Here is an 18,791-nt window from a genome sequence, read left to right as displayed (position 1 = left end):
TTGTTAACCACTCTCAAAAATCTCTACTTCAGAAGTCCTATTTTGCATTGATTACATGTATCCCTGGACTTTGGGATTCTATGAGTTGAAGGTTATGCTGTGCCATCAACACATTTTGTGTCCTCTGTCATCCTTTGATTCATTAACTCTGAGCTTTTGCCTACCTTCATTGTCCTTCCAGGTGCATGGAAGGAGGAGGACAATCTGTGTCGTGTCCCTCTGGCTGCACTGCCCTTCCTTTGGAATCTCATGCTCAGCCAGTGATGGAGTTGCCAATTTTACTGACTTTTTTTTATCCTCAAGGCACTCGGCAAAGGGAAGGGACAATGGAATGCATGACCCCAGTGTAACACACTGTTTTGGGGCGTTGGCTGCTGAGTGAAATGGCACTTGGGCCAGCACTGCTCCATGCCCAGAAAAGAACAGAAACTCTTCTCTTTAGCAAATCTGCAGAGAGTTAAACTTCCCCTTGTTTCTCTTGATAGTGGAGATCAGTGCTTGTACTTTTGAGGTGGCTCTGCCTAGAGCTTGGCACAGGGCAAGTGCCTCATCTCATTTTATAAATAGAAATTCAGCATCTTCCCCGGTTGATCTGTCCAACAGCTGCACTGCCATGTGCTCCTCTTACACTGCTCCTCAGGGAGTTTTATTTCACCAAACTTGGCCTAGTGAGGCCTTAGAAACAGTCCAGCAGGTCCCTCTGTGGGATGCCAGCCCACACTGAGGCGGCTACCTGGAGCCATTTCTGGGCTTTTATTCAAACTCTGATCTAAATGATGCTCTGAGAATTGATTCAGGGTGGGATGATGGTGGGAGGTTTGGACAAACCACCACCAGGGTTGTTTGCCTTTTCAGGGTGAACCTGCTCTGTCTGGGAATCTGGATTGCCTTGAAGGGCAGGATCTCCTTGAAAGGCATTCTTTCCTCTGGGAAACCTTGACCTTTCCTCTTTGGATGGGTTCACAATAGGATAATAAGCTAGATTCTTGGTACAAATATGATCTGATAAAGGTGATTAAATTTGCTTACAGGGAATACAGGGTGAATTTCCCTGCCCGAGATTTCCCTTTGCTAAATCAGGAGTGTGTGAATCCATGTAAACTTGTTACTAATGGACTTCCCCATGGGGTGTTTATTTTATCTGCATGTGTTTATGTTAAATAATGTAATTTATGGAAGAGTAGGGTGTGGGAGAGCTAGAAGACCTCTTTATCAGAAACCTTTAAAAGGCCATGTTTGCATTACTCTCCTGGTTCCAGAATAATCCCAGAGATGGAGAGGTTGTACATTTGAAGCAGAGCAGAAGGTGCTTCTCTGTGCTGGCATCAGACTGCAGGCTGAGCTGAGCCCTCTGACAGGAGGACCACTGTTACCCCTGATTTTTGCCTTCTCCCCTGCCTTGAAGCTGTCTGAAATTGAGATTTGTATATACGCAAACATGGACATTTTTAGTCCATGTATTCCCTTTCTGCAGAATGCACACATCCTCTTTCTGAGTGGCTGATGCTACACTGGTTCAAGGGTGATTCTATTGCTGAAAGTAAGCCTTTTATTTTGTGTAGTTAGAGGGTTTTTTTTTACTTCAGTTGCCCTTAAACACTTTCTTGTAGTTTCTGGAGCACTTAGTCCTGGAGCACTTGGAGGTTCTTTACTATGTTTGTAACTTTATACTATTACCTTTTTGCTGTTCTGCCCCCAGTGCCTCTTTAATTGACTAAAACTGACATAAGTTGAAACCTAGTGTGGTTTGGGCTGACTTGGTTTGAAATAGTGCCTGGTGCTAAAGCAGAGCAAGCACGCAATGCACAAACCCTGTGTGTCCTATTCCACGAGTCTTACCTGCCGATTTAACTCCCTTCTTCATGGTGTTTTGCAGATTTTGTCTTCCTTTTTTTCCTTCTTTTCTTTGTTCCTATTTCTCCCCTTCAAGTTACAGTTAAGCAGCTTTATGAGCAGGTTTATTTTCTTTATTAGCTCCTGTGTACATGATTGTGTACCATTGTAACTCAGTGTCACAGCCAGATGTGCTACACAGCAGAAAGTGATATTTGATATAAGCAACACATCCACAAACCAGGCTTTGTTGTAGCTTTCAGTTATTTTTTTTGCTCTGTCTAAAGGGAGTAGTCTTGTCTGGCTTTGGTATCTCAATAACAGCTCTGCAAACTTTTGCATAGAAGCATCACTTCTGTCAGAATCGTTGGTAGTGGAAGTTCAGCATCCCACCCAAATCCGCTGCTGTGTGTAGTTTTTTGGAAAACATGGTCAATCTAATTTCTAGATTGTACAAATTTACTCTCTGTTTTCCTTGTAAACCATAATGGAACCTGATGCCAAATAAGTTAGGCTGATATTAAAGCCCTTGTTTATTTTACAGTGTATGTCTGTCAGAATAAGTATTCAATGTATTGCAGTTTAAAAATTAGATTTCAAGTATTGTAGAAACAGTAACTTCTGCAAAGCTGTGTGGAATGGATTCTGGAATTTGAGTGCTGTTGAAATAACCAAATTTTAAAAAATAAGGTGATTATAATTGAAATCTGCAGATAGTAATAAACTGGCTTGGATAATTAATTTGGATTTAGAGTTGCTTAATTTCTCTTGGCATTTGCAAATCCCAGACTGACTTGTGGAATGTTCTTGATTTTATTGAAAACATGTGTGACTGTTTTGGAGGGCAATAATATTTGAAGAACAAAGTAGTATCTGTATCTAAATGGAGGTAGACAGAAAAACTTTCAGAAAATATAGCCTATGTCATTTTGGGGAGCAACATGTCATCTGTTTTAGAACAAAACGGGCTACAAAGGAATTGAAGTCTGCTCTGTAAAAATATTTAACTATTCTGAATAACATTTTAAATTCATAGCACTGGGAAAGCTGGAGTTTAAATCTACAATTTTCACAAGAAAATCAGAATTATTACTTAGGAGTAGTTTCCAAATTCATAGAACTTCTATTAGTTCTTCAGAGTAAAACAAAATACTGTAATGAGTATCTATTTCTTGTCCTATGTTTAAGTATGTTTTTCTATTAGAAGATGGCATTTAATTGAGCTGCCAGTATTTCTGGAATGAAACTGCTTCAGAAATGAGTAATGAAGAATGTTACTGAATTGGGCTCATGTTAAAATACAGATTTCTGTTGATTAAAAACCTGTCTCACTATAAAAGTATCTAACTGGTAATGGAAAATATTAACAACACTTTCTGAATGGTAATACTCCCTTTGTAAATTAATTTTAAGTTGTCTCTGTGCTCAATGAGACTAAACTTTTTTTTTTTTTTTTTTGATTCATTGCAGGACCAGTTTGACAACTTAGAAAAACACACGCAGTGGGGTATTGATGTTCTGGAAAAGTACATCAAGTTTGTAAAAGAAAGAACAGAGATTGAACTCAGCTATGCAAAGCAGCTTAGGTAAGTTGATATGTAAAATTCTGGACTTTGAGTTGCATCTCTTCAGAGCCTGTAATCAACTCTAAGTTTGCTGTGTCAGTCGTGATTTTGTTTATAATAATGGCTTTTAGAAAATAGCTTTAACTTAGATATTGGAAAGTAAAAGTTAATTTAAGATCCTGTTGTATTATATCTGCCAGTAATTATATGTTTTGCAAAAAGAGAGGTTATTGAGGTGGCTGAGCAGCACACTAGGGCTTACTCACAGTTTATGCATGATTAATGGCTCAGGCTTGGAGGACAGTACAGTAATGTTTTCCATGAAATTGGGGCTGCTGTGTAAAAATGCTGAAGGATTTAAGAATTCAACGGAATAATGACCATTTGTTAGGCAAAGTTTAGGCTTTCTTTTACTAAGTCAGGCCTTTTTTGAATGTGCATGGGAAGGAGCTGCAGGTCAGAAAGTCAGCCCAGCCTTTGGTAATTTTTCCTATGTAGTTAAGAAGGTGACAGCCTGAGATTTGAATTACAGTTTTATAGTCTTTTGAGGTGTCTCCTGATCAGAGCAGAGATCTTCATGAATTAATATCAAATAATTGCTGCTGGGTATTTTCTATTTGTCCATGCCTGGTTCGATTGTAGACAGAGACTAGTATGTGTGAACCAGACACAGAAAAAATCTTCCTTGAGGTCAGGTCCTGGGAAAGAGGTGCTAAGAACCCACAGGAGTAGATATCACCTTTTCTCAGTGAGGTAGAAAAAACTGAGAAGTGATTGGGGTTAGAAGGGAGTAAAGCACACAGGGGTCCTGCTGGACAACATCATTGGCAGCCACTAGTGACCAGTGCTAAACTGGAAGTCCTGCTGTTAACTGGGAAGGGGAGATCAGGAATAATTATTCCTAATTCCCCCAGTAAACTGACCTTTTATTTGCATGGTGATAATCTTGAGCTCTCTTTCCATCTTCCCAGGTTCTAAAGAGATGGGATCTGAGGTTGCTGTTGATCTGTGTATCTAACGCAGTGTCTATTAAAAAAATAAAAATATATATATCACCCAGAATTTGCTTATGTTTGAGTAAATTGGAGATGCACAATGGCCTGTGATTTATGAGGAGCTGGTAGTAGATAAATCCCTGCCTTGATGGTTGTGTGCTCTCCCAGGGGAATGCCAGGAGGGTTCCCCAGGGTTTCTGCTACAGACAAGCAGGAAATAGAAAATGACTCGTGCAGGAACAAATTGCTCACATCCTATCGAGAGGAGCAGAGGTTGAATTACAGAGGCAAAATGAGCTGGAACAAAGAGAGTATGACTGGACTGGGAAAGCCCAGCAGAGTATCTGGGTGAGCTGGCCTGTCTTAGGAACAATCCTGCACCAGACTCACTGGAGTATTCAGGATGACAAATTCCAGGTGTAAAGAGCTTAATTATTAAAATAAACACACAAACAACATGTTAAGGAAAGTGAAAGATTGTTTTACCTGTGACCATGTGGAAACTATGAATTCCTGAGCTTTATTTCTTATTCTACAAATAAAGAAATAAATTTCTTATTCTAGGTCCTAGACCTCCCAAAAAACCACAGCCTATTTGTTTCCTGCCTCTCTGCATTTTTATGGTTTGAGGACAAATACATCTGTCCCCAAGGAGCTCTTAAACACAGGGCTGCTTGGAGGCATCTAAGAAGTTAGAAGTATAAAAGAAAAAACAAAAAAAAAATGTCAAGTGTTGAGGTAAAGCAGTGCTGGACATTTAAAAAGAAAAATAAATCATGCATCTGCTTTTATTAAATAAGCGTCCTTAAGCCTGGTGCAAACCTTTTTTGTAGCACATCCATTTGGTGTAAAAGGACTGCATCACATCACTGCATGTCATAACATGCAGAAAATATTATTAAAAAGAGACAGGTTAGCTCCAGGTACTCCTGTGGATGTAACTCAATTTTGTTTGTAGTGTAAGTAAAGCTCCTGAAATTTATTTCCTTCTGTGAAACTTGTATTTTCTGTTCCATGCCTGGGTTCCCTAACTAGCTATTGCTCTTCTCTATCTACATCTCGGTCTGGTCATCTATTGAAATTAAATTTTCTTCTAATTAAAAACATTTATTTTCTTCTTCTTTATAATTCTGCAAATGTATATTTTAATATTTTAGGTTGGACCTACATACCATTTACAATTAGCCTGGTTTGGGAGTCCACTTCAGATCTGACTTGGTTATTTTCTTGTTTTGCATTCCATTTATTGAATCAATAAACTAGTCTGGGCAGGAAGGGATGTAGAAACTGTAGTAGAATGATTATTTTAGGTATTTTAACTTCCATGGGACTCTGATGTGCTGGATGCTGTGCTCCCAGTGCTGAGGTGGTGTGTCCTTGTCACTTCCCTTGTAGCACATGCACTCAGAGCATCACAAAGGGTGTCAAAACCCTTGCCTAATGTGATGATGGATAGATGGCCTCAAGGAAAATGCTTGTGTTGGAAAAAATGCTTCAGGTGTCAGGATAATCTGAGAATCAGAACCCCTGATGTCTGACATCTTTCTCTCACATTTGTCACCCAAGCTGAAATATGGGAGCAGAGAAACAAGCTGTAAAGGTGGAAAAAATGATGCAGAGTGAAAGGCAAATTGAAACATTCGTGGAGATGGGTGCTCAGAGTAGCACAGAATCTTTATTATGTGTTAGCTCCCTCTGTAATCACTGTTGGCACTGAAGGTGTCACTGTCACTGCTCCCTGGGCAGTGCTGGTGGAGCCACTGCACCAGGACATGCTGAGCTCCAGCAGTACTTTTGGATACACTTGTGGGGGTTTTTATGTGTATCTGGTTAGACCCCTGCATCTGATTTTAGAAAACAGCAAAAAAAATTGAGAGAACTTCAATATATAGACTCCATTTGTGTGTTGTGTAAATTGCACAGAAGATAATGAAGTGTTTAACCCAGATGCTAATCCTTGGTAAGTGGTTTTTGTCTGTGAAAGCAGGCTGTGGGTTTTTTTTTTTTTCCCTCTCAGCTCTGTAGCATTTCTGCACCTTTAAAGATTCACAGGAAGCCAGCTGCTGTATGTGTCAGAATTAATTGGGCAGTGTGACAGTGCAAGGAGATGGAGTTTTGCTTGTGAAAATGCCTTATTACTGTAGCCTTCTGTGCTTTTTTTCTTGTGGTTTTTCTTTCCCCTTCAAGCTGGTGCATGGAAAGAGGCATTCCCATGGCATACAAAGGGTGCTGTAAAATTTATTTTCATCATGCAGAACAGTTTGCAGAACCCTTCCCATGCTGGTGCTCGGTGGAAGCTGCAAAACTAGAGAAGTTAATATTTTCAGAGCATATTCTTGGAGAGAAGGCACAGACTGAGAGAGAGAGATATTCATTTGGATCTCTTCCAGTCAAGATACTTAAATTTTGAGGAACACATGTTTGTATGTGCAAATCTGCCAGCGTTCTGGCTACTACTCTGTTGGGGCAGATGCTCCTTAATTCCTCAAGGAGAACAAAAGGAATAAGAAATGTGAGATGAGAGGCCCTGCTGTCCCCAAGTCAGCAGTAAAGCCAGCATCAGCAGGGAATGGGTTACACCTCTGAAAAGGCAGCTTCTTTACAACTTGATGTATTCTGGGACTTCTCCAATGATAAGTTGATAAAACTCAGTCCTCCTTCGGACAATGATTCCATCAATATTCCCTGTGTGCTGCTCTTCATCACTGAAACAACTTTGTACAACTAAACCAAATGGCTTCCCTTTCTCAGCAGGGTGAGAGGCTGTCAGAGAGAAGAGAGTAATGGGGCTCAGTTTAGGACAGAGGAGCACTGAAAAGCCCTTAAAATTGGTCAGCTCTGTGCTGTGCACTGATTGAAGGGTGTGCTGTGCTGCAGTGCAGTGTGCATCGTGGTGCTGATACCAGCAAGGTGCACTGAGGGGCAGGTGGGCAGCACACCTTCCCTAATCCCTGCATTTGCTGGTGATGAGAGGCTTGTGGGGCAATCAAAACCATACAATTACTGTCAGATGTGCTCACAGCAAGGTTCAGGTTTCTTATTTAAGATACAATCACTCCAAGAGCATATTGGTGTTTTAAAATTAAATCAGTAGTTGGCTGGGGGATAATGAGATGCAATCATCTGTGCTAATTAGGATAATCAAATGTCACACTTCCCCCAGCATTAGTTGATAATCACAAAATGAACCCCCTTTTGCTATCTCTGTGCAGCTTCCCACAGCTTTGTGGAGTTTTTTTTGCCTTCTAATCATCCTGCTAAAGGGAGGCAAACCTGCCTAGCCAAGAGTGTCATCTGCTGCTTCAGATCTCCCTTTCCTGGGATGACTCCTGCTCCAAAAGAACCTCTCCTCTAGATCAGGTGGAGGAGATCTGTGCATCAGCAGAACCACAACCCAGGTGTATCAACTTCACGACCTTAATTTAGCAACTTCTTGGGTTCAGAATCTGCTGCTTTGTTGTAGTTAGAGACTGGAGCACTGTGCAGCCCATTCTTGAGTCTTACTGCTGCACAATCAAAGCCTGATTGTAGTTATGCTTCAGGAAAGGTGTCTGCTCACTGCAGATAAAAACTCCAGCCTCACAGAATGTGTGTGCACCTGAAGATCATCAGTAAGCTTCAAAGGATATTTTAAAATTTTATTTTATATATCTGTATTTTTAATTTTAGGAATCTTTCAAAGAAATACCAACCCAAGAAGAACTCCAAAGAGGAGGAAGAATACAGGTATGTTCATGTTCTCCTGCTGGGTGAGCACACATTCATGGAGGAATGGCAAAGTTTGGGTCATCACCTAGGATTTGGCTTGTAAATCCAAGATTTCAAAGTCAAGTGTAAGAATATAGACATCACAGATGCAGAAACAGGCTTATGGGGTAGATACTGAGGAGTGGATTTGATCTGTAACTACTTAGTTCCCTTATGTTGCAGTTTTCTGGATGTGTGGGTTGGGGTTTTGATTTCATTTGTTTTTAATGTGCCTTAAAACCTTCAAGCCAGACTGATCCTGGTTCTCTGAAGTAAACTACCAAATTCATATCTGCTTTCAGCAGGAGCAGAAACAGTTGTTAATTTTAGCATGAAACTCAAGCACTCTGTAAGTATTAAATTACTCAAACAGGCTGACAACACAGATTAGTAACTCACAAAAGGGGTAATGTTCTGACAGCGCAGTGGTTCCTGCAGAGCAGGGTGGAGGATGAGGGTTGTACTCCCAGCATCCTGGGGCTTGCTGCTGTTGCAGGATGTGGCACAGCCTCACCTGTCTGCTTGTGATTCACCTGCTCTGACCTGTCCCCATGGCTGGGGATTGATATTGTGCTTGCAGGCAGCAGCAGAGAACTCAGTTCCTCCTCTGAGCAACAAGGTCCAGGAGAGGAGACACCACAGGTCCCTAAGAACACTTCTGCCCTTGGGGAGAATAAAGATACTCTTTAAGGAGAATTTTCTAGAAGATGAGCTTCCCACCAGACTCTAAAGCAGAGCAAGAACCTTTCCCCTTAGAGCGCTGTGACCCTCGAGTTTCTCAACGTCAGGGTTTTGTAATGCAGCTCTGAAGGAAGGCATGGCAGGGGCTGGCCCTCAGCCTGGTGTTTCAGGAGGCTGCTCTGCCTCTGGAGAGCCCAGCAGCAGCCTCAAACCCTTGACCTTGAAATTCGACATGTTTCAAAAGAGTTTGGATATGGGTCCAATTAGATGATTATATTAATACAGATTTTTTGGGTCAACCCCCCCAAGCTGCTCTACACAGCTACTCTAGTGGCTTGTGTAATAGAGATAACAGCCTTTTTGCTTGCTTTTTAATTTAGATTTAGTAACATTGTTTAGGAATCAGTTATTTATGCCATTGTTTCCTGAGATATTGGTATTTACACAAGGAAGATTATGTTACCAGCACAGTGGCTGTTTTGGTCTGTACCCAAGATTAGGAATAAATCTGCCTTTGGATAACTCTACCATAAATGGGTATTTTGAATTTACTACAAAGGATTTTGGCACATCCTTCATTGCTGAAAAAGGATATTGGAGTTGAATGATTCTATGTGATGTGGCACAGAAGATCCTGTGCGTCCTTTGCCCTTTATAAAGACAGTGTTCACCTCAGTGTAGTTACTTCATGTCTCAAAACAATGTCTGGGGATTTGTCATGTGACCTTTGGGTGCCTCAGATGCTGCTTGGAGACAACCTGGCTGAAAATCAGCTTTTTCAAGCTCATTGTCAGTCTCTAGTTCTGTGCCTTTTAAACATTGGGATTTTTTTTTGCAACTGGGTTTTCCCTCATTTCATGTCTTGACTTTGGATATTTCTGCTTGTAACGTTTTTAGTCCCTTTTAGTCCCCTTTTTAGTTTCTCATGTTTTTATTTTCATCTGATGCCTTTTTCATCTCTACTGGTACCACTCCATTCTATTTCCTCTAAATATCTCCATGTTTGCTTTGATTTTTCACCTTTAGGTGATGTTATCAGTGTAGACCACTACTATTTTAGAATTAGAATAATAATAAAAACAATAGTTTTTCTAGTATGTAGTAGTGTTTTGCTGCTGGCTTCCAGCTGCCCAGCACAGCCAGCTGAGGTATTTAAATGCAGCTCTGTTGGCACTGGGCTGAATATACCAGTGACATAATCTGCTGTTTCAAAATTTGTGTGCACAGATGTTTCTTCCTTTCAGTAATTACATGGAATGCTGTATGGGAGATTATTTAATATGAAAAAATAAACCTTGTGATGGAAGGTACTAAAAAAATATGGGTTGGCAATGAACACCTGGTTAGTAAAGTCTACTTATTTGAAAACTTTATAAACTATATCTGATTTAAACTTTATAAACTATATCTGATTTAAATAAAATTTACACTATGAAAAACTTTCTTTTCTAGGCTATGCTGGCCAAAATTTTGCTTGCTTAGACAGGATTTTTCCAGGTAGGATATACTGACGACTCTGTGCACTGAATTGTAGGACTTGAGAGAGTATTACTAGAAATGTTTGGTGAGTAGAGATTAGAAAACTGGAGCCCCAGAGCTGTGCTGATAAAGAACCTGGCACTCTAAAGTGGCGATATTTTAAGAGCCAGTGTCAAACTGTCTGAATTGAGATAGACTTATCAGACAACTGTCAGTGTGGGACAGGCTTCCTTTAGAGAAATTCCTTCCAATGAATCTGTGCTAATTCATTGCAATGCTAAGTGCCTAAGGAGGGTCCCACCTCCCTTTGCAGTCTGTCTGAAAAGAAAGGGACTAAAAGCAAAATGCATTTCTATCCTTTGCAGGTACACATCAACTAGAGCCTTCCTAGCCACTTTAAATGAAATGAATGACTATGCTGGACAGCACGAGGTCATCTCAGAGAACATGACCTCTCTGATCACTGCAGAGTTAACACGCTATGTGCAGGAGCTGAAACAGGAGAGGAAATCGGTAACCCATCCTTTTTTATTTATTATTCACAATGACTTGCTATTTAAGACAGCTAATTAGTGGTAGTGGAGTTCAATGTTAAGTGAGATTTATTTGTAGTTAATAAACATGAGCTGTGCTAATGAACCAAGCATTAAAGAAGTGGGTTATGTGCCCTGGCCAAGTTGCTGAACCGTTTGAATCAAATGTTATAAAATCAGACAGCAATGCCTGCAGGAGAATCCCTGCTAAAGAAGGTCAGAGACCCATCTGTGCTTAAGGCTCTGTTAGCCAAAAGCTTGCTTAGGGAAGAGTCCAGCAGCACTGTGTAAAGCCTGAAATAAACAGAGGAACTGCAGCACTGAGGCTGATTGAGAGAATTTTTTGGATCTTGATTCACATTTTTTGTGCTTCTCAGCCAGATATGGCCAAGGGGACTCTGTAAAAAGGTTATTTTAATAAGAAGTAGGGGGTTTGTCTTGTTTGGTGTTGGGGAATGTGGGTTTCAACCTGTTGTCCTTCAAGACTGGTAGAATTAATAGCTTTGTGTTAGTTCTCTATTGCAGCTGGTAATTTAGGGACCTCTGAGCCTGCTACAGTGAATGTTCAAAGCTGATTTATTTGCACATCACCAGCTCTGTAAAATGGATAGTTGAGATGTGATTTCCTTCTTTGCCTTGAACTCTTTTTATCTCCTGGATGTGTGAGCATAGAAGAAGGATTCTAAGCACTACAAATACTCACAGAACAGGTATAAAATGACTAAGCAAAGTACAAAGGGAGCATCAGAGCATTATATTTCCTTCCAAACTGTTGGTCTATTTTGGAAAGTGCAAAAATACTCCTGCAGAACTTATACATTTATAAATAGTCCCACTAAACACTAAGCATGTGTTGAGGTGCTGTGTGGGAGCAGAGCCCTGGAAATCACCACCTTTTTCTAAGTATAGCATTAGAATGATAATTCTGTCAACAGAGGAAAAGAATATATAGACATATCTTTAATCTGCAGAATGGTGTATAATCTTTCAGGGACAGCATGGAAGGATGTTTTACATATAGCTGTGATGAGAATGTTTTCTCAGCCCCTCTGTGACCTAGTATCCAGCATGGACCTGTGCAAAAAGGAGAAAAAAAAAGAAAATAAAAGTAGCATTCTAGTGTGGCATTTTTCTGTCATCTCTAATGTTTTTACCTATTTTTTCAATTACGTGGGCATATAACTTGATTTGAATATCTAGACATTTCTAAGTACCATGGAAGAGGGCTTGCAGTATTTCTTGTAAAGAATTTGAGCAGTAACTATTGGTTTTTTGTTTTGTTTGTAAACTTTTCTAGTAAGCATGGCTCGTAGAAGTAATGGGTTAATGACGGGAAAATTAGTTTAATATTGGCCTAGTGATAAGAACATGGGAACAGCAAAAGGCAACTGAGTGTATTTACCTGCTGTTGCTGATAATTACTGGCCTTTACCAGAAAACAGTTGTCAGTCACACTTGCTTTTGTTCTTGCAACATAAATAGAGGCATATAGGAATTAGGAATCCTTGTCTGGTTCCTGTAGATTTCTCGTTCATGAGAAAACGGTGTTGAAAAGGAAAGTGTTCCCACCCTCAGGCATTTTTCATACACAGCCTCTCATTTCATCTTGTAAAAGCATTGATCCTGCTGAGATCTGCAGGAGGGGAGGGTGGATGTTGTGTAAATATCACTGAGAGCTGCAGCTTAGGCAAAACATTTTATGATATCAATTAATGAATGACTTGGTATTTTCAGAAATTTTGTTGGCAGAGCTCTTGTGCTTGCTGCTTGTTCTGCCATCAGCTGCTGTGCTCCAAGTCCAAAGAATCATTTGAGTGAGCCACTCCTGGGGCTGGGTCCATGTGTAGGAGTTGGTAGACCCACATTCTTGTCCACTGAGTCCCGAATTAAGTCATTAGGTGTCCAAATACCTGTAAAATTGTACAAATTCCCAGTGATTTCAGCATGGCTGTGGTAGATAAGCACCTTTACTCTTTTGGTTTTACTTTCCCACCTGGAAGATGGAAATTATATACAGAGGTGTCAAACTATAAATGTGTGAAAGATGAACTCAAGTCCAGCAGAAAGCAGACAGGCAAATCAGAATGGGCTTGAAAGGGACCTTGGAGCTCATCCCATTCTTCCCTGCCATGGGCAGGGATAACTTGACCAGCCTGCACCAAACCCTGGCCAACCTGGCCTTGAACACATCCAGGGATATGGCAGCCCCAGCTTCTCTGGACAACCTGTGCTGGGGCCTCGGCACCCTCACAGGGAAGAGTTTTTTCAAATATCTCTAAATACAGCTGCTGTTTCCAAAGGAAACCCCTTTGATGCACAAGAGTGTTTGCTGGATTTGTGGGCAATGAGCGTGGCTGATGATCTTTGAACACATGGGGGCTGGTGCCTGCCTGCTCTGCTCTGTTTTCATGCTCATTTAGCTCTATTGATTCAAGTGGAATTACACTAGCAGATGATCAGGGTCAAACAGTAATAAATCACTCCTTGGGTTTTCCTTGACAAGTGCAAGCCCCTGGCCTGTAAGCGGTGCAAACTATATCGTGCTTTACATTGCTTTTATGCTGGGTAAAATTCATTTGGCATGCAAATTGTACATACATTGGGTTTGTTTGGCTCTTTGAAAGGTGTCCTTGATGGCTGCCTATGGGATGTTTTTTCTATAAATGATAGCTGCTAGTGGTGAAAATAAAGAAAGAAGCAACTAATCAAAACCAGGCAGGGCAAGTGTGCAGCTGGACAAGTGGGATGATGTGCAAGGTCAGTGGTTTGGCACTGTTGTTCACCTCCTTTTTCCTCTGATCTGATTCAGAGGTTGAGAGAGTTCTGGGTTGCCTTTACATTTTTTCAAATCCTGTGCTTTGTTGCATGATGGCTTTTGACCTTCAGAAAGTGGTTACAAAAAATCAGGCAAAGATTCCTTGTGTGAAACTTGAATATCTTTAGGAACAAAGGTGAATCCATGACTTTATCATATTATACACTCCTCTTCCATAAGATTGCTCTCAATGTTGTCACTGTACCAAATTAGTTGTTTTGCTTTTACAGTCACTGAAGTCAGGTACACACCCTACCTGTTTTTCACACAGTGAGAGGGAGAACTCCTTGTGTTGTTTCAGTTCTTCCCAGCTGCCCAGTGAAGTGAAACTCTTTATAGTGCAGTTCCTCACTTGAACTTCTTGTATTCTCTTGATCTTGCTGTGTCCATGCTCTCTCAGGAGAAATTCTCATCCTCAAGGTCCTTGTTAGCTGCTTAAAAGCTCAAATTTCAGTTCTGTGTTGTGTGAAGGGCATGTCCCATCCATATTCCTCTTGAGGTTATTGAGGTTAGATGCCTGTGACTGAATTACTGTTGGAAGATGTCATCAAGTCACACAGACGAGGTGGGAATCACCTCTGAGTGGTTCAGGGGAAGAACTTGCTTCTGCAGTCATGCTTCATATCAGCCCATTGCCACCAAAGCCTAACTTTGGGACAGCTCTCAAAGGTGTCAGCTCTGAGTTAGAGGACCTGCAGTTTTACAAAACTGGGTCTTAACCTTGTCCATCTTTGACAAAAGAAAAGGTAGTGATCCTGTCATGTCAAGAGGAGTGTTTGGACTTTACTTCACAAGCACTGACATGTAATACACTTCTAGGTTGGAAATATACTGAGCCAACCATTGAGAATTTCTGTTTGTTGGCTTATTTTTTTCCCTTAACATTTCACAGGACATAGTTGATTTACAGATCCAACTATGACTGAGGAATCCATCCAATTCTGTAATTTGGATAGAAATTCAAGAATTATTTCCTGGGGCCATTCTGATTTAGATCTCTGGTCAAAAACTAGGTCTGACTCACAGCCTCCTCTGGCAGCAGCTGCTCTGTGGAGCCATTGCTCATGGCAGCTTTGCTAAAAATGTATTTGGGAGTCATGAACTATCCCTCTTATTACTGCTGCTGCTCTCACCTCTACCTCCACCTCCCCTTGGGGTTGATCTGGCTCCATACAATCAAGCATGAAAGTCAAGTAGAAGCCAAGGGCTTTGCTGCAGACTGAACTGGTGCAGCACTGGGATTCTGTGGTTGGGAGAGAATTTACCTGGTGTCAATACATTCCATTTTGTGCTGGGATAGAAGGGGAACAGGGAATGAATGAATCCTTATGGGTACCATGGGGGCAAAACAGGTCTGGTTCTTTATGGTGGACCCTCCCTGCATGTATTCATCCAGGGGGTGCCTGTCAGAGGACTTTCTGTTTCTTGTAGGCTCTCAGGTGTTGATGAAAAGTAAATAATTGGAGGAATTCTGTCACGTTCACTCATTCTGAATAGTGCCCTGTTCTGCAAATAGTCCTGTGGTTTTCCAGAGGATTTCTCCAGCGTGGAGCAGGCATGGGGCAGGGTGGCAGCACACGGCCCTGTCAGGAGCACAATGGATTTTTCCATGTTGCGTTTTGGATGTGCCTCAAGGTCTGTGTGTGTTTGGAGCACAGCTGTGCTTTGTGCTGCAGGAGCACAGAGAGACATTGCTGCCTTCCAGAAGTGACAAACCAATGGCCAAGCGAGGGGTGGGAAAAGGAAAGGAGTGACAGTGACAGGAAGTGATTCGCCAAACTTCAAACTTCAGATTGATGCAATTTAAACCAAGCTTTCCCCAACTCTTTTTTGCGACTGAGCCACTTTCAGCTCATTGCCCTATGAATGAAAGTCTTAATTTTAATCTAAATGTAAAGGTATTTATGGGAGTTTATGTTGTGCTTAATTCACTGCACAACAGTGCTACTCTAAATATCCGTCCTCTTTCTTGTGAGTTATTTCAGTTGTATTTTGTTAAGTTGAATTGTACCAGTAGGGTGTTAAATGGTAATTACTAAAAAAATTTAAGAATGCAGAAAATTATTTATGAAAGATCATAATAAATTCTGTGTTCTTATGGAGTGTTTGTTGGTTTTCACCAAATTATGGATCATAAATGCAATGGAACTGTGTTAAATATTGGTGTGTTGTCATGGAATTGTGCTATGAAGGGCTGTACAACAAGGAGAAAAAGCAAGTGCTTATTATGGAAATTTCCAAAGCATTTTTGTGTGGGAAACTAATACTAATATCCCATCCAGCTGAAAGGTATAATGTGACCTTTGGATTTAGCAGGATTCAAAGTTGAGACCACTAAACTTCATATCCTGCCCTTCCCAGTTTTGAATGGGTACATTGAACTATGAAATGATAGCCCAAATAAGTAAATCAGCTTCTGTTTACAACATGAAGAAATCAAACTGGGAAAGCAAAATCTGTTTACTAACAAATGTAATTCCATTTTCTGTGAATTAGCCTGAATACTGCTCTGCACAGTAAGAGCCCTTTAGAGGGACAAGATGAGAGATGCCTTCTATGAACAGTAACATTTCCTGCTCAGTGCATGACTGAGAGATGCCTGAGGGTGAGGGGGCTGAGCATTGGCCATGGATGTATTTTTCCCTTTGTGTTCTGCCTGTACAGCCACAGAGATTGGCCTGAAAAGAAAGAGTAACAATAATGCCAGAGGAGTAGTGCATATGTTAACTGTGGAGAATGGTGTTCATCCAAGCCTGTGGTACATGTGGGCACGTTCAGCTGGCATTTTTGCTGATGTTTCATATTTTTATATATCTGATGCAGGTCTTGGCACTTCCGTGTAGGTGACTGTGTGCATGAAGGGTATATGGAATCAGCTAAAAGTATTTCCTTGCATGTTGAGGCATTAGCTTGTACATCATCTAGTTTTTGTAGTACAAGTCTTCCACAGGAAAGTCAAAGACCATTTGAAATGGCATCTTTTAACTGCAGATCAGTGGAAGGAGTGACAATGCTGGGAATGAGAAGAGGTGGAAGCTAGAGCAGCATGTTCCTCTAATTTCATTGAAGGATGTAAAAGCACAAACAACTTTTTACACCATAGATTTAGTAGTACAATGAATCTCCATTTGAAAAGCCCTGGGTTTGCTTTTGTGGAGCACTTGGGCACAGATGAGCTTTTAAGGACAAGATCAGTCCCTAGGGATGGGTTGGAGGAGGGTGCATGATCTCAGAACAGCCTGTCACACCTGTGTGCTCTCTGGTTGCAGGGCCTGCTGGCCTTGCTGCCCTGAAGGCAGATGGTTCAGCAGGACCTCTCCAGGAGCTGGCCAGTGCAGCAGGGTGCTCCTGAGCATCCCTTAGCTCTGCTGCCATGGAGCTGTACTGGAAGCTGCAGGATTGTCTCTGTGCTTGAGAAAAAGTTCTGAGTTCCAATTCCCAATATAAGGACTTTATCTGTCATATGTAGCATGAAAATGACAAGTTACAATTAATATTACTGCCATAGTGTCTTTTAGTTTTATGCCAGTCACCTGGGAGTCACAGAATGGTTTGGTGTGGAAGGGACCTTAAAGATAATCTTATTCCAACTCCCTGCCCAGGGAAGGGACACCTTCCACTGGTCCAGGTTGCTCCAAACCCCATCCATCATTCTGTTGTTACAGCTCAGTAACAACAGGGGCAGCCACTTCAGGTTGTCATGTGCAGTTGATCTGGAATTTGAAGCCTGGGAAGCTTTGGTCCATAGTGCTTATTAAACGGAATTTCCTTGGAATGTACCACTCCAGGAGCAGGTACTTCCATCAAATTAAGTTCAACCTTGAACAGACATTTGTATAACTTGTTCCAGGCTTGCCCAAGTTGATAAGTACTTGAGACTAATGTTCCTATGGATATTGTAAAGGAGAACTGGATTATGCCCCAATATTAAGTAGCTGATGAATATGTGTTAAAACGGTCATGAATTTCATGTCAACATTCACAGGACTGTTTTATGCCCCTCTTGCTACAACAGAGAGAGATAAGACCTCAAGAACATATTGCTATTTTTGGAGACAAAGATTTCTTTGGAGGAGACTGTTTCCTGTCTTTGCAGCCAGGAAAAGAGAAACATTTGACAAGGCTTTTTACAAATATTGCTGAGAAAATTGAGGAAAAAATAGTGTTCTCTTATTTCCGTCTCTGGTGTGTTTTAATCACTAGCCATTATTTTAGAACTCACTTGTAACAAAATGGAGATAAGAGTTTGAATTGGAGGATGAAGTACTGTATTTATATTTATTATCAGTGTGAGCTGGGAGTATTTGTTACAGAAACCAAAGGTAACTATTTTGTCAGTCTGTTTTATTATCTCACATAGAAAAGAGAATGAAGCACCAATGCCTTAGATACATTTTTTGAGAATTCTTGAAAAGCATGTTGTCAAATGAACCATATGCTACGCATATAAATTAAGACTGTTTATGATTATTTCTAATACAAACATACTATAGATGTAGAAGTCTTTAGTTTAACTATGTAATCAACACCTGTTTGTTTAAGAAAAACAAGGCTGTCTTATTACAGCCTTTTTTAAAAGGTTTCACAGGATCAGTTTAGACAGAGCCTAAGCAACCCTGTTGTCATGCTGATAATGTATGTGTTTCAGGCAATTATTTAATTTTAAATTGCCCAGGAACTCCTCAGCAAAAGCACTGGAATGTGTTGTCCTTCATTAGATGCTTATAGCAACATCTTTTTCCCCGCTCCTCTCAAAAGGTCAGGGAAAAAAAAAAAAAAAGATAAGATGCATCTTCTAACAAGCTGTTGTTGTCTGCTGGGTGAGCTCTGGGGCTGTGTAAACCCTCGTGCATACCAAGGAAGTTTTGCAAAAATATCCCGCTGCTCCTAATTGTGGCAGTGTTGGCAGGAACAGGCTCTGCATTGTGGGACCCTCGCTTGCTGCTCCCGGGGTTTTGATCAACACGGGTGAAATCTGAGCCCAACAAAAGTCAATGAGAGGTTTGTCTTTGATTGCACAGCAGCCAGGATTGCTCCCCAGCTGTTCCAGACACAGGCAGCATCCTAATGAGGAGAGCACACAGATCCCTGTGGCTGGATTTGCAAAGCCAAAAGCTCATTCCTTGAGCGGCGAACTTTTTGA

General features: G+C 41.0%; 1 protein-coding gene across 35 annotated transcripts in view; it reads left to right on the top strand.

The window, feature by feature from the left end:
- The window catches only part of FNBP1 (formin binding protein 1), a 92,693-nt gene that overhangs the window by 25,945 nt on the left and 47,957 nt on the right, over positions 1-18,791 (top strand). For 24 of the 35 annotated variants that reach the window (XM_072936567.1, XM_072936569.1, XM_072936566.1 and 21 more), the window contains exons 2-5: positions 3,304-3,419; positions 8,063-8,119; positions 10,274-10,318; positions 10,666-10,813. In XM_072936567.1, coding sequence (XP_072792668.1) covers positions 3,304-3,419; positions 8,063-8,119; positions 10,274-10,318; positions 10,666-10,813 — 366 coding nt within the window. The remainder of the gene's footprint in view (positions 1-3,303; positions 3,420-8,062; positions 8,120-10,273; positions 10,319-10,665; positions 10,814-18,791) is intronic. The other 11 variants (XM_030287027.4, XM_072936574.1, XM_030287012.4 and 8 more) reach the window with 1 other exon arrangement.

This window comes from Taeniopygia guttata, chromosome 17, assembly GCF_048771995.1.
Source record: "Taeniopygia guttata chromosome 17, bTaeGut7.mat, whole genome shotgun sequence".
Classification (NCBI taxonomy): Eukaryota; Metazoa; Chordata; class Aves; order Passeriformes; family Estrildidae; genus Taeniopygia; species Taeniopygia guttata.
The sequence above is the reverse complement of the archived record's forward strand: the minus strand, read 5'-3'. Positions and strand labels throughout refer to the sequence as shown.